The 13,462-nt window shown below is 41.7% G+C and overlaps 2 protein-coding genes across 2 annotated transcripts; one reads left to right on the forward strand and one right to left on the reverse strand.

Moving 5' to 3' along the window:
• Positions 1-5,779: 5,779 nt before the first annotated feature.
• LOC133660430 (trypsin-2) lies at positions 5,780-7,375 on the reverse strand. The gene is made up of 6 exons (XM_062063923.1): positions 7,239-7,375; positions 7,019-7,169; positions 6,686-6,936; positions 6,422-6,558; positions 6,234-6,335; positions 5,780-5,952 (listed from the first exon to the last, which is right to left on the reverse strand). Exons 1-6 carry the CDS (start codon positions 7,276-7,278, stop codon positions 5,905-5,907), a joined length of 729 nt encoding a protein of 242 aa, XP_061919907.1. The 5' UTR covers positions 7,279-7,375; the 3' UTR covers positions 5,780-5,904.
• Positions 7,376-11,205: 3,830 nt separating this feature from the next.
• LOC133660431 (trypsin-2-like) lies at positions 11,206-12,903 on the forward strand. Its single transcript, XM_062063924.1, has 6 exons — positions 11,206-11,351; positions 11,820-11,970; positions 12,050-12,300; positions 12,377-12,513; positions 12,595-12,696; positions 12,774-12,903. The coding sequence occupies exons 1-6, from the start codon at positions 11,276-11,278 to the stop codon at positions 12,819-12,821; spliced, it is 765 nt and encodes a 254-aa protein (XP_061919908.1). The 5' UTR covers positions 11,206-11,275; the 3' UTR covers positions 12,822-12,903.
• Positions 12,904-13,462: the final 559 nt, after the last annotated feature.

A 13,462-nucleotide genomic window follows, 5' to 3' on the forward strand; every position in this document is an offset into this window, starting at 1 on the left:
GTAAATATACTCTCCTCTTAACCACGCCCTGAATACACCCGCTCATTGGCGGTGCGCCTTTTAATCCGGTGCGCCCTATGGTCCGAAAAATACGGTAATTGTTAAATGTATGTTCGTTTAATGTTCTGATTATTATAATTAAATAGCTTATGTTTGAGAAGCCAACAGATATATGCTTTGAAATGCACCATGTGCTCGCACGGCCCGTCTGTCAAATTTTTAAAGCCAATGTGGCCCCTGAGCCAAAAAGTTTGCCCGCCCCTGATTTAAACCAATCAGAAACAACATACACCTAAGGTGTGTGACATGAGACGCCAAGACCTGCCTTACGTTGTTTTTGATTGGTTTAAATTGCAAGGTGTCTTAGACTTAGACTTAGACAAACTTTAATGATCCACAAGGGAAATTGTTCAACACAGTAGGTCAGTTACAAGGATGGAAAGGACAATGCAGGTATAAATAGATAATCTAACATGTATACGAATATATACATAATATGTGTACAGAATATTATATATACAGATATATTATATTATGTCTATAACATATATACAATATATACCAATGACCATGTACAATATTACAGTACGGTATATACAGTATATGTGACAGTCTTCCGTGGTTGGTTAAGAGTAGGCACAGTGGATTGATGGCTTGGTCTGGGATTGGGTATTTCGATCGGTCCGTACGACGATTTGAACGTGCAAAAAGAGTTGCCTGTCTGAAACTCCCCCTTGATTGATTGATTGATTGAGACTTTTATTAGTAGGTTGCACAGTGAAGTACATATTCCGTACAATTGACCACTAAATGGTAACACCCGAATAAGTTTTTCAACTTGTTTTTCAACTTGTCCACTTAAATTGATTCATGATACAGATATATACTATCATATATACTATCATCATAATACAGTCATCACACAAGATAATCACATTGAATTATTTACATTATTTACAATCAGGGGTGTGGAGTGGGGGGGCGGGCGGCGGCGGGGGGGGGGGGGGGGTAGGATATGGACATCAAGTAGTGGACATAGAGAAAGAGAGAGAGAGAGAGATCAGAAGGCATAAGAAAAAGTATCTGCATTTGATTGTTTACATTTGATTATTAGCAATCCGGGGAGGGTGTTAGTTTAGGGTTGTAGCTGCCTGGAGGTGAACTTTTATTGCGGTTTTGAAGGAGGATAGAGATGCCCTTTCTTTTATACCTGTTGGGAGCACATTCCACATTGATGTGGCATAGAAAGAGAATGAGTTAAGACCTTTGTTAGTTCGGAGTCTGGGTTTAACGTGGTTAGTGGAGCTCCCCCTGGTGTTGTGGTTATGGCGGTCATTTACGTTAAGGAAGTAGTTTGACATGTACTTCGGTATCAGGGAGGTGTAGTGGATTTTATAGACTAGGCTCAGTGCAAGTTGTTTAACTCTGTCCTCCACCTTGAGCCAGCCCACTTTAGAGAAGTGGGTAGGAGTGAGGTGGGATCTGGGGTGGAGGTCTAGAAGTAACCTGACTAGCTTGTTCTGAGATGTTTGGAGTTTAGATTTGAGGGTTTTGGAGGTGCCTTTCCTTATACTCACCACTAGTCTGCGCTTTGCGGCCACTGATCATGTTATATAACGATGGACCACTCATGAACACATGTCCCAGCTTTGATCTTTAAGCTAACCCTTTCACACGCCACACTTGACATTTCTCACGCTTATATTCCTCATTTACTACTCCAATTATTTTCATAATAACAAACTTTGTTTTTTCGCAGCTTGCCGTAATTCGAGTAACTCTGATTGATTGATCGAAATACCCGACCCCAGACCAAGCCATCAATCCACTGTACCTACATTTAACCAACCACGGAAGACACTACGCAATTCAAACCAATCAAAAACGACGTAAGACGGCTCTAGGCATTTCTCTTTCACGCACCTCAGCTGTACGTTGTTTCTGATCGGTTTGAATTGCGTGGTGTCTTCCGTGGTTGGCACACCTCAAATCTCGCCCAAATCTTACACGGCAGAAGAGTTGCAAAAGACAGCCAAAAAAGGGTTCCTGCTTCTCGCAGATCGTAGCCTATCGAGACTTCTTTCTGATTAGGGACAGACAGAGAACTTAAAGCACATGTACGCGGATCTAAAACCCACGTATGCGGATCTGAATACACACGCTCAGATTGATATACAGTAGGGGTGTAACGGTACACAAAAATTTCAGTTAGGTACGTACCTCGGTTTAGAGGTCACGGTTCGGTTCATTTTCGGTACAGTAAGAAAACAACAAAATATACATTTTTGGGTTATTTATTTGCCAAATTTGCAAAATCTTCCACCAAAAATATTTTTCTTAGTGGAATATTTGATGTGAAGTAATCGGAACCTTGGATAGGTCAATAATTCATAATAACATTGATTTTGATTCAATATTATGTTTTGAGCAATGACAGTTTGAAAGAAAAAAAACAGCTTTGTTTTATTAGTCAACATTGCAACTTTTTCTAAATTACATTTTTTATTTCACTTTTGTTATGTTTTTGTTTATTTTTAGAATGTGCCGTGGGCCTTTAAAACATTAGCTGTGGGCCGCAAATGGCCTGCGGGGCACACTTTTGACACCCCTGCTATAGATAATAAAAAATTAAATCTGATAAATCTATGGATAAAAAGCAGAGCCTGGCGACGCATGCGCGTTTATCATAACTCTCTCTCTCTGTCTCTGCCCCTCCCTCACCAATGCTGCTGCGCGCACAATTTGTTTTGTTTTTAACCCCTTCTTAACCCTGAACGTACATTGAAAATACATGCAACCCTAACTCAAAATGCCGGACATTTGAGGCATTTAAGAAACTGCGCCCTGACAGCTCCGCAAAAGAGGACATGTCCGGTGAAAAGAGGACGTATGGTCAGTCTATCGTAGCCCGTTGGCATGCTAGCATGCCGTGTGTTGTGCCTCGGTGTGCATTGTTTACACAACGTGCGTTACGCTACTTAACATGTCCGTGTGGAAACTCGTTCGGTACACCTCCGAACCGAACTGAACCGAACCGGAACCCCCGTACCGAAATGGTTCAATACAAATACACGTACCGTTACATCCCTAATATACAGACACACAAATTAGTGCACACAGATTGAGAAACACGTTTGCAAATAATTTTGCTACAATAATACTTCAATACTCTGTCCTGTGACGTTTTCTGACCGGTGGTTTCAGCAAACTATTCATATAATATGGTAAACATTCACCCAAAGTGTTTTGTGCGAGTCCGCCAATGTAGTCCACTCTGTAGTTTGTCACGTCCGGCTCATTAAAAGTTAAAGTACCAGGTGAGGGGAGCAGTGGGCAGCAGCGGTGCCGCGCCCGGGAATAATTTTTGGTGATTTAACCCCCAATTCCAACCCTTGATGCTGAGTGCCAAGCAGGGAGGTAATGGGTCCCATTTTTATAGTCTTTGGTATGACTCGGCCGGGGTTTGAACTCACAACCTACCGATCTCAGGGCGGACACTTTAACCACTAGGACACTGAGTAAATATGCGAGGATCTTGTCGTCGTAGCGTTCTGGGTGGCATTTTGCTTTTCTCAAAGAAAAATGCCCCATGCTTGCGTTGTTTTAGGCCGTTGGAACCGTTCAAATCACGAAAAAGGATAAACGTTTTGACGAGGCGATGGTTGAGAAACGCACAAAGTGGACAGTGTGATACGTTTTGTGAAATTAATGCACTGCGTATTCTTAAAATCATAAAGATATTAAATATTATGAATGTCCCTGTTGCTACATTACATATACACTACCGTTCAAAAGTTTGGGGTCACCCAAACAATTTTGTGGAATAGCCTTCATTTCTAAGAACAAGAATAGACTGTCGAGTTTCAGATGAAAGTTCTCTTTTTCTGGCCATTTTGAGCGTTTAATTGACCCCAAAAATGTGATGCTCCAGAAACTCAATCTGCTCAAAGGGAGGTCAGTTTTGTAGCTTCTGTAACGAGCTAAACTGTTTTCAGATGTGTGAAAATGATTGCACAAGGGTTTTGTAATCATCAATTAGCCTTCTGAGCCAATGAGCAAACACATTGTACCATTAGAACACTGGAGTGATAGTTTCTGGAAATGGGCCTCTACACCTATGTAGATATTGCACCAAAAACCAGACATTTGCAGCTAGAATAGTCATTTACCACATTAACAATGTATAGAGTGTATTTCTTTAAATTAAGACTAGTTTAAAGTTATCTTAATTGAAAAGTACAGTGCTTTTCCTTAAAAAATAAGGACATTTCAATGTGACCCCAAACTTTTGGACGGTAGTGTGTACTTAGAGCAGTGTTTTTCAACCTTTAAAAAACGAAACTCAGTTGACAGTAAAAAGTCGTTGTCGCAATTGTTGGATATGACTTTAAAGCATAACCAAGCATGCATCACTATAGCTCTTGTCTCAAAGTAGGTGTACTGTCACCACCTGTCACATCACACCCTAACTTATTTGGAGTTTTTTGCTGTTTTCCTGAGTGTAGTGTTTTAGTTCTTGTCTTGCGCTCCTATTTTGGTGGCTTTTTCTCTTTATTTGGTATTTTCCTGTAGCAGTTTCATGTCTTCCTTTTGAGCGATATTTCCCGCATCTACTTTGTTTTAGCAATCAAGAATATTTCAGTTGTTTTTATCCTTCTTTGTGGGGACATTGTTGATTGTCATGTCATGTTCGGATGTGCATTGTGGACGCCGTCTTTGCCCCACAGTAAGTCTTTGCTGTCGTCCAGCATTCTGTTTTTGTTTACTTTGTAGCCAGTTCAGTTTTAGTTTCGTTCTGCACAGCCATCCATAAGCTTTAATGCCTTTTCTTAGGGGCACTCACCTTTTGTTTGTTTTTGGTTTAAGCATTAGACACCTTTTTACCTTCACGCTGCCTCCCGCTGTTTCTGACATCTACAAAGCAATTAGCTACCGGCTGCCACCTACTGATATGGAAGAGTATTACGCGGTTACTCTGCCGAGCTCTAGACAGCACCGACACTCAACAACAACACATCATTTGCAGACTATAATTACTAGTTTGCAAAAAATATTATTTACCCAAATAGGTGAAATTACATAATCTCCCACGGCACACCAGACTGTATCTCACGGCACAGTGGTTGAAAAACACTGACTTAGAGGGTGTATATAAAACCTTGATGGATTTTTTTGGTGGTTTTTCAAGCCAGGCAGAATAGATCGACTACCATAGTCTCCATTGTAAGCGGACTTTTGATCACGTTTATTTTCGAGTTGGAATGCATAAAGAACAGAAGTATGTGTGCTTGTCGTGAATGATAGGCAAAATTCCCCAAAAAGTGCAGTTCTAAGTTTGGGCCTTGGGGACTCATCCAGTTGTTGTTTTTAGTGTTGAAAGAGTTTTTAATATAATTTTAGTGTTGAAAAAGTTTGTGAAACAACTTCTTTAATGTTTTTGGCAGAGATACGATTAGACCAGATTGGACACTAGGGTTTTTTTTTTTTATTGACTTGCTGCTAGCTATAAAGACTTATTTCTGGACCTGCAGACCAATACAAGTCTTGCTACGGTGCTGATTGGAAAACTTTTTTAGTTAAAGTGACAGTTTTTTATAGCGTTAAAGTTGTTCCGTTTGACCACAAAAACACTTTTAGCTTGTAAACATCTTTCTGACCTTGACTTGAGGCCTTGATGCAGTGAGATAGTGTCCGCCAGATTGTCAGCTTGGCCAGATTATGTTGTGATGTGAGAGCAGTGGTGAGATGCAGCTGGTACAGCATAGAAACTTCAGGTAAATACCAATTTTCAGCCTTTATTTATACAAATGGAAAGTTGCTGCATGTTGATGGAAGTTCTACAACAGTTCTCCAGGAGGTACAAAGATGTTAATGAGGCTCGGGTCATGGCTCAAAGGCTCAGGCTTAATAGCTGGACATGGTGCGCTCCAGCCAGTCGTTGAAGAGGCAGACCTGTGAATCGAGATTAAAGTTAGTTTTCCTTGAAATAGAACAGAACTTTACTGAAATGTGACTCAAGTATTGGAAGAGATTTTCTATTCTTCTACGGTCAGAGAAAAATGTACCCGTGTAGGAAGTCTTGACAAGAACTTGGGAACATCTTGACTAAATGTGGTGAGTTTTAGACCAATATCCTTACGCTGCTACTTTCTCTGAACCCTTCCCACCAAATAGGAAGCATGAAATCTTCTCCAATCTGACTAAGTAATTAGTTCTTTGGTCCGTTGTCATACCTTGGCGTAGACACCAGGATGGTCCCTCTCGGCACATCCGTATCCCCAGGACACAACACCCTGCAGCTCACCGTTGCAAACCACGGGACCACCAGAGTCACCCTGATAAGAAAATTATACAAACAGTTAACCATCAACATTTCTCCACAATTCCAAATAGTTTGGTCTGTCTGAGAAAGTTCCGTTACCTGGCAGGAGTCCTTGCCGCCCTCGAGGTATCCGGCGCAGAACATGGCATCGGTGATCATGCCGGGGTAGGAGTTGTCACAGTCCTCCTGGGACAGGATGGGGATGTTCAGGCACTGCAGCTTGTTCTTGTCAGCGGCTAGAACACGAAAGAGAAAGCACAAGTGGAGAAAAGTTAACATTATAAAATGGAGGATAGAATAAATGGAACCAAATAACAATTTTTAGCAAGGCTTAGTCTAGAAAGTTTGAAAGATGCGACTCACTGGAGCTCATGGTGTTGCCCCATCCTGCGACTTTGCACATGGTGCCGGCTGGAGCACAGCTGGTGGGCAGAGCCACGGGCTTCACGTACTCGTTGAGGGTGGCGGGCTTGCTGAGCTTGATCAACATGATGTCATTGTCGATGTTGTAGGAGCTGTACTCGGGGTGACGGATGACGCGGGTGGACCTGATGAACTGCTCTTTTCCCTCGGTGACCCTGATGTTGTGCTCTCCGAGACGAACTTCCACGCGGCTGCAAGAGCGTTAAAAGGTTTTAAAAGATTTGACCGGACTCTCTTCGTACGGTGTGGTTACGGAATCGGTAGGTTACGTACGACTTATAGCAGTGAGCGGCGGACACCACCCACTCCTCGTTGACAAGGGAGCCTCCGCAGAAGTGGTAGCCAGAGTTCAGGGACACGGAATGGGGCTGGGAGTAGGGCTTGCACTCATACCCTCCGACGATCTTGTCGTCCTCCGTGGCGACTGGAAAACAAAGAAGCGATCAACCAAGAGAAGGCTTTCCTACGACAACTGCAGGTAAGTTTTACTCACAAGCGGCTGCGATGAGCAGAGCGAAGACCAGACACCTCATGATTGCTGAGTGATTCTGTCGATGAGGACTTGGGGATTGAGGTCGGCTTTATATGGGACAATGCGGATCCTGCCTTACGTTTGCACACGCCCCTAATGGTTGCCTCTGACCAATTAGAATCCAAGAAAATCATTTGTAGGCGGAGTGGGGTAAACCCCAAACTTTGTTTTTGAGATATGAAATTGGTGGAATGGTCCAAAGATCCATTTGAAGGCATTAAACATAATAAGTAAATGCTTAAAGTTCACCAATTTGAGGAATAAAAACATATTTCCGGTTCTATAAAGGTTTGCATTTAGTTGTTTAGCACTGGGTGTTTTTCTGCATTGCTTGACCTTGGTTGGCACTGTGCTGTAAAGGCTTCTCCAGGTGGCCCATTCACAAGCTCAGATGTTGATTTTGGCATCATCTTTAGATAACACAACTCCTGAAACATCACGACTTGTACAATCCGAACATAATCATGCACATCCTGAGTATTGGATCCTACTCCACTCGTTGTAATGTACCACCAGGTCTCATGGCAGATTTTCTTTATGTACAAAATGCAACATCACGGTATTCTGTCTTTTTGAAGCCTTTTCAAGCCCAAACAACTTTTGGTTGTCTCGTATTCAATTGTGTCAACTGCAAGGTGCTGCGTTTTGGAATGATTTTGAATAACTTTTCCAAGATAGACAAAGATAATTAGTCCAAAGTGTGGCCAGCGGGCCATTGCGGCTAGAAATGTGTTGGCCCGCAGCATACTATCGAAAAGAGATCAAACAACAACAAAAAAACTAAAGTAAGAAAAAAGAGCATAATAAAGTAATGTAATGAAAACAAGCTGACATTTTAATACTAATAACAGGGGCTGGGTATCATGGACATTTTCCAAATCGATTTGATTTCAATACATAAGGTTCTAAATTGATTAATCACTATTTGATCTACAGAAAACTTAAATATTGAAAATGTCTCATCTGTTAGAAAAAACTAATGTTAATTCTCTTCACCACAAACAACCTTGGACAGTTTAAACTTTTAAGTTTCTCAAAATTGGTATTTTGAAATAAAGGATTTGCAACTGCGTTGAGGTGGCGACTTGTCCAGGGTGTACCCCGCCTTCCGCCCGAATGCAGCTGAGACCCCGAATGGGACAAACGGTAAAAAATGGATGGATGGATGGATGGATGGATTTGCAACTGAAAGTGTACTTGTATTGCAACATTGCATTACATTAAGACATTTTCTTCAAGTACAAAATAATAACTGTGAATGTGCAAGTGTTTCTTCTGGGACTCTTATTTTGTTAGTACAGTCTGACAGCAATTTTATTGTGCAGGGCGGGAGTGTGTTCTTGTTTTTTCTGGCGCACTTTACGACTATGCAGTGAGATGAAGATGTAAACTAAAGTACTTCCAGAGTACAGCTGCCATCCTTTCTTCAGTGGTGATCTTACAAGACTTTGTTACTAATATAATCCATAATAATAACTGTTTCAGTCAGCAGTTTATGTTCTATGATCATAACATAGTGTGGTTCATTTTGAGCACTAGCCGATCTTTGCCATCAAATGTTGCAATGGCATCTATTAGTGTATATCTTCATGGTCCGCGGAGAATCGGGCAATAATGATATGGCATGTAATAAAATGTAAAAGATATCAATCCATAATCAAACAAATCAATTATTTTACCCAACCTTGCTAATACAACCCCTGGCAAAAGACTTGGAGGATGTTCATTCAGCTGTAAAAAAGCAGCTAACAGACGTGACACAAAACTTTAGTCATTTGAAATGGCAACTTTCTGGATCTAAGAAACACTAAAGGAAATCAAGAAAATAAATTGTGGTAGTCAGTTTTTTTCTTAGTTCAAACAAAGTGGAAAAAATTATAGAATCATTCAATTCTGAGGAAATATATATGGAATCATAAAAACATACAGAACACACACCACTAGTACTTTGTTGCAGCAACTCTGACTTTTATAGCAGCTTGCAGTTTCTGAAGCATGGACTTAAGGAGTGACTAACCGTACTCTTCATCAATCTTGCTCCAACTTTGTCTGATTGCTGTTGTCCGATCAGCTTTGCAGGTTGGAGTCTTGCCATGCATCATTTTCTTCTAGTTCCATCGCAGATTTTCAACTGGTTTGAGATCCAGACAATTTGCAGCCCATCACATTGACCTTACGTATATTTCTTCAAGGAAAGTTTAACAGTTTTTTTGCTCCATGGTATGATGCATTTTCATCTTGAAAAAGACTGTCATCATCCCGAATAATCCGTTCGATTGATAGAATAAGAAAAGTGTCCAAAATGTTAATGTAAACACATGGAAGTGGAGATTTGCATGTCTTCTTCAGGCAGTCGTCTTCATAAATGTCACTGGTACGGCACCAAACAAAAGTTGCAGCATCTTCACCTTGCCAATGCACATTTGAGATTCATCACTGAATGTGACTTTCATTCAATCATCCATAGTCCACCAATACTTTTACTTCGCTCAGTGGTACCTTTTTTTTCTGTTTCGATGTTAATGACAGTTTTCCCTAAATTTTTATTGAATTTTTTTGCGGCGGTTTCTTACAGTCCGGTCACAGGTGGTGACTCCAGTTTCCGCACATTTGTTCTCTATTGGTTTTGCTGCGCATTTTCTGTTTAAAGACATATTGCTTTTTAGTTTTCTGTCTTTACGCTCTGTTTTCCTTGGTCTATCAGAATGCTTGCCTTTTGCAACCTTCCCATGTTGTTTGTACCGTACTTGGTCTAGATTTTAAGACACAGCTGACTGTGAACAATCAACATCCTTTGCAAAATGTCTTGAAGATGTTTGTTAATCTTCTCCTTTGGTGCAGCTGCTCTCCAAGGTGTGAACACTCCTTTTTCACTTCAGACTAATAAACAGCCCTAATTTGATGCAGGTGTTATTGAAATGAACATCTTATAGTATGATTTATATGTTCTTTCTTTAGAATTGAGTGATTCAATATGTTTTACTCTGCCTGATCTATTATTGACTACCACCATTTATTATTATTTTTTATTTATTTTGTTTCTTAAAGCCAGAAAGTTGCCGTTTAAAATGACTAAAGTTTTGTGTCATGTCTGTTAGCTGCTTTTTTCTACAAAATTAAACAAATGAATGAACATGCTCCCAAGTTTGGCGAGGCCATAATTTTCCAGGTGTCTTAATAATACGCGTTGTCACCTGTAACACAAAGTTTAGTCTTTTAATGTACGGTTTGTTTTTAGCTTTTTTATTTTTACAAAAATATCAAAATGGCCCCTGCGTGCTTTGACTTTTCAGCATGCGGTCCTTGGTGGAAAAAGTTTGAGTTCTGTGAATCGACCACCTGTTGAGATAACTAATCGTACAGGCGATACGGTCGTGGTCTGTTCAATGACAAACACTCGAGCAAACCTTTCTTCTGCTCGTCAACAGTTCTATAAACACTAAAGGTTAATTTAAACGTATGGAGTGAAACATTGCTAATAATACGGTAAAAATAAAAGGGAAGCACTTTTTATGTAGTGTATGTTTGTCTCATTGCTGTACTGTGTGGTCTATTGGGTTTTTTCTAAGCAAGATTGTGATAGTACAGACTCACTAAAATCTTGCCCCTTCATTTGATTATAATCATTGTTTAACAAAAAACTGAAGGTAAAGTTGCTTTGGAATCAGAATTCAAAGTGATAAAAAAATATTTAAGTTCAGGTTTTGTGGTTTTAATGACCAAACAGGAGCTTGCAAAGGCTTGTTGCATCAAATAATATCAAGTTAAGAACTGCATTCGCCTGCATTACATATTGTTTGTCAAAATTGAAAGACGTATATCAATAAAGATATTGATCCACATCATTTTCCGGCTTAACGCGGGCACACAACCTTTTACTTTTACACAAATAGTTTGAGAGTCACCTTGCCCTAACACCTTCCTCCAGTGATTGGCTTTCCACTGACCAATGAGGAGGGCAGCGCCCCATCTCTTGCGTATATAAAGCGCACCTCCAGATGAAGTTCTCTCATCGACACGATCACACAGCAACCATGAGGTCTCTGGTCTTCGTTCTGCTCATTGGAGCTGCTTGTGAGTGTGACACACCTTTTTTAAAGAGATACTCATCTTGGCTTTCAATCAACTGAGCAGAATTTCAGTGATACATCTATTTTATTCATGAATATCACGTTGGACCCAAGATGTACTAGCTAATGGTAACACTAACGAGATGCTGTACATGGTAAACAGGTGGCGGGGTGTTACCTTTGCTGGTTAAGTTTGGTTGTTGATACCTTTTGAGCTTCTGGACTGACTGTCAACATTGATCTGGAGGCGAGGCTTTAGTAGTTGTAGTGGTTAACACAGCAGATCCACTCATTGCGCTATTCATTATCGGATGATATGCAACCTTAAATTGTCCAAGTCTAGCCCCTGCTAATCCTAAACAAAATTAGTGGTATGGAAAATGGATGGCTATAGATCATTGGGTAATTAGTTTTACCAGTGATGGATCAAAGTCCGTTTTAAAGAAGTGACCGTCCAAACGTGTGATTCTAGTTGCCTTGGAGGACGACAAGATTGTCGGAGGGTATGAGTGTAAGCCCCACACCCAGCCCCATACGGTGTCCCTGAACTCCGGCTACCACTTCTGCGGAGGCTCCCTCGTCAGCGCCAACTGGGTGGTGTCCGCTGCCCACTGCTACAAGTCGTACGTAACCAACCGATTCCATAACCGCACCATGTGAAAGCCAGGTCATCTTTCAAAACCCTCACAAAATGCCCTGCAGCCGCGTCGAGGTGCGTCTTGGAGAGCACAACATCAGGGTCAACGAGGGAACCGAGCAGTTCATCAGCTCCTCCCGCGTCATCCGCCACCCCAACTACAGCTCCTACAACATCAACAATGACGTCATGCTGATCAAGCTGAGCAAGCCCGCCAAACTCAACCAGCACGTGCAGCCCGTGGCTCTGCCCAACGGCTGCGCCTCCGCTGGCACCATGTGCAAAGTCGCTGGATGGGGCAACACCATGAGCTCCAGTGAGTGGCAGTGCGACACGCAGACATTGTTTCTGCATCCTTCTTGAGTTTTCCCTTGATCCGTTGTATTTTGCAGCCGCTGACAAGAACAAGCTTCAGTGCCTGGACATCCCCATCCTGTCAGACAGGGACTGCAAGAATGCCTACCCCGGCCAGATTACCAGCTCCATGTTCTGCGCTGGATACCTGGAGGGAGGCAAGGACTCTTGCCAGGTACACGGTGCTCCATCACATTTTCCCAGCTGAAGTCTTTTGTATTTAGAGAAACTCAAAGATTTAACTTTGTGCTGTCAGGGTGACTCCGGTGGCCCCGTGGTTTGCAACGATGAGCTGCACGGCGTCGTGTCCTGGGGATACGGATGTGCTGAGAGGGACCACCCTGGTGTCTACGCCAAGGTAAAAAGACCAATGCCATCCAACAATACTTTAGTGTCACCGTCCAAAACAAAACACTTCTCTGTCCCCAATCTCAGGTCTGCGTCTTACGCGATTGGCTGGATCGCACCATGGCCAACAACTAAGTCATCAGACATTCAGTCTTGCACTTGATGTTCCATCTGTATTTCTGAACTAAATGATGAATAAATCATCCTTGAAACATTCTTTGGGCCCTTGAAATTGTGACACAGCACGTCAACTTACTCTTGATTGTTGAAGGTCTGTTGCTTTACACGTGAAAATGAAATGTAATGAATGTAGAACATACAATTGGCTATCTTCGTTTGAATGTATCATAATATTGTGGCAATCTTGAGCCAACACGAGACTGGTCCCTGGCACTTCTGTTTGCTTGGAAGGGAATTCTCTTTATGGCATCAACAATAGAAAACAATGACTTACTATCTCAGGGCGTTCAATCGTTCGCAACTGGACTGCTTGGTTTGTCTTGGAAGACGTTTCGCCTCTCATCCGAGTAGGCTTCATCAGTTCGTGCTCATAGACTTAGATTGGTCAGATCTGAAGCCTGAAACGGATGAGCGGCGAAACGGCTTTCAAGACAAACCAAGCAGTCTAATTGCAAACGATTGAACGCCCTGAGATGACAACGACCTGGATAAATGAGAACGTTCATAGAAATGCCTTACTAGAAGTGCCTTACATAGGAGGGGAAATGACAGGAGTGTCGTGACACACAGCACCAAAAAACACAACATCAATAGGC

The sequence above is a fragment of the Entelurus aequoreus genome, linkage group LG11, assembly GCF_033978785.1.
Source record: "Entelurus aequoreus isolate RoL-2023_Sb linkage group LG11, RoL_Eaeq_v1.1, whole genome shotgun sequence".
Lineage (NCBI taxonomy): Eukaryota > Metazoa > Chordata > Actinopteri > Syngnathiformes > Syngnathidae > Entelurus > Entelurus aequoreus.

Coding starts and splice junctions, on each gene's coding strand:
- LOC133660431 (XM_062063924.1), top strand. CDS start 11,276: ATGAAGTTCTCTCATCGACACGATCACACAGCAACCATGAGGTCTCTG. Junction 11,971..12,049: donor GCTGCCCACTGCTACAAGTC/GTACGTAACCAA, acceptor AATGCCCTGCAG/CCGCGTCGAGGTGCGTCTTG. Junction 12,697..12,773: donor ACCCTGGTGTCTACGCCAAG/GTAAAAAGACCA, acceptor CCCCAATCTCAG/GTCTGCGTCTTACGCGATTG.
- LOC133660430 (XM_062063923.1), bottom strand. CDS start 7,278: ATGAGGTGTCTGGTCTTCGCTCTGCTCATCGCAGCCGCTT. Junction 7,170..7,238: donor TCTGCTCATCGCAGCCGCTT/GTGAGTAAAACT, acceptor TTTGTTTTCCAG/TCGCCACGGAGGACGACAAG. Junction 6,559..6,685: donor GGGCAACACCATGAGCTCCA/GTGAGTCGCATC, acceptor TTCGTGTTCTAG/CCGCTGACAAGAACAAGCTG.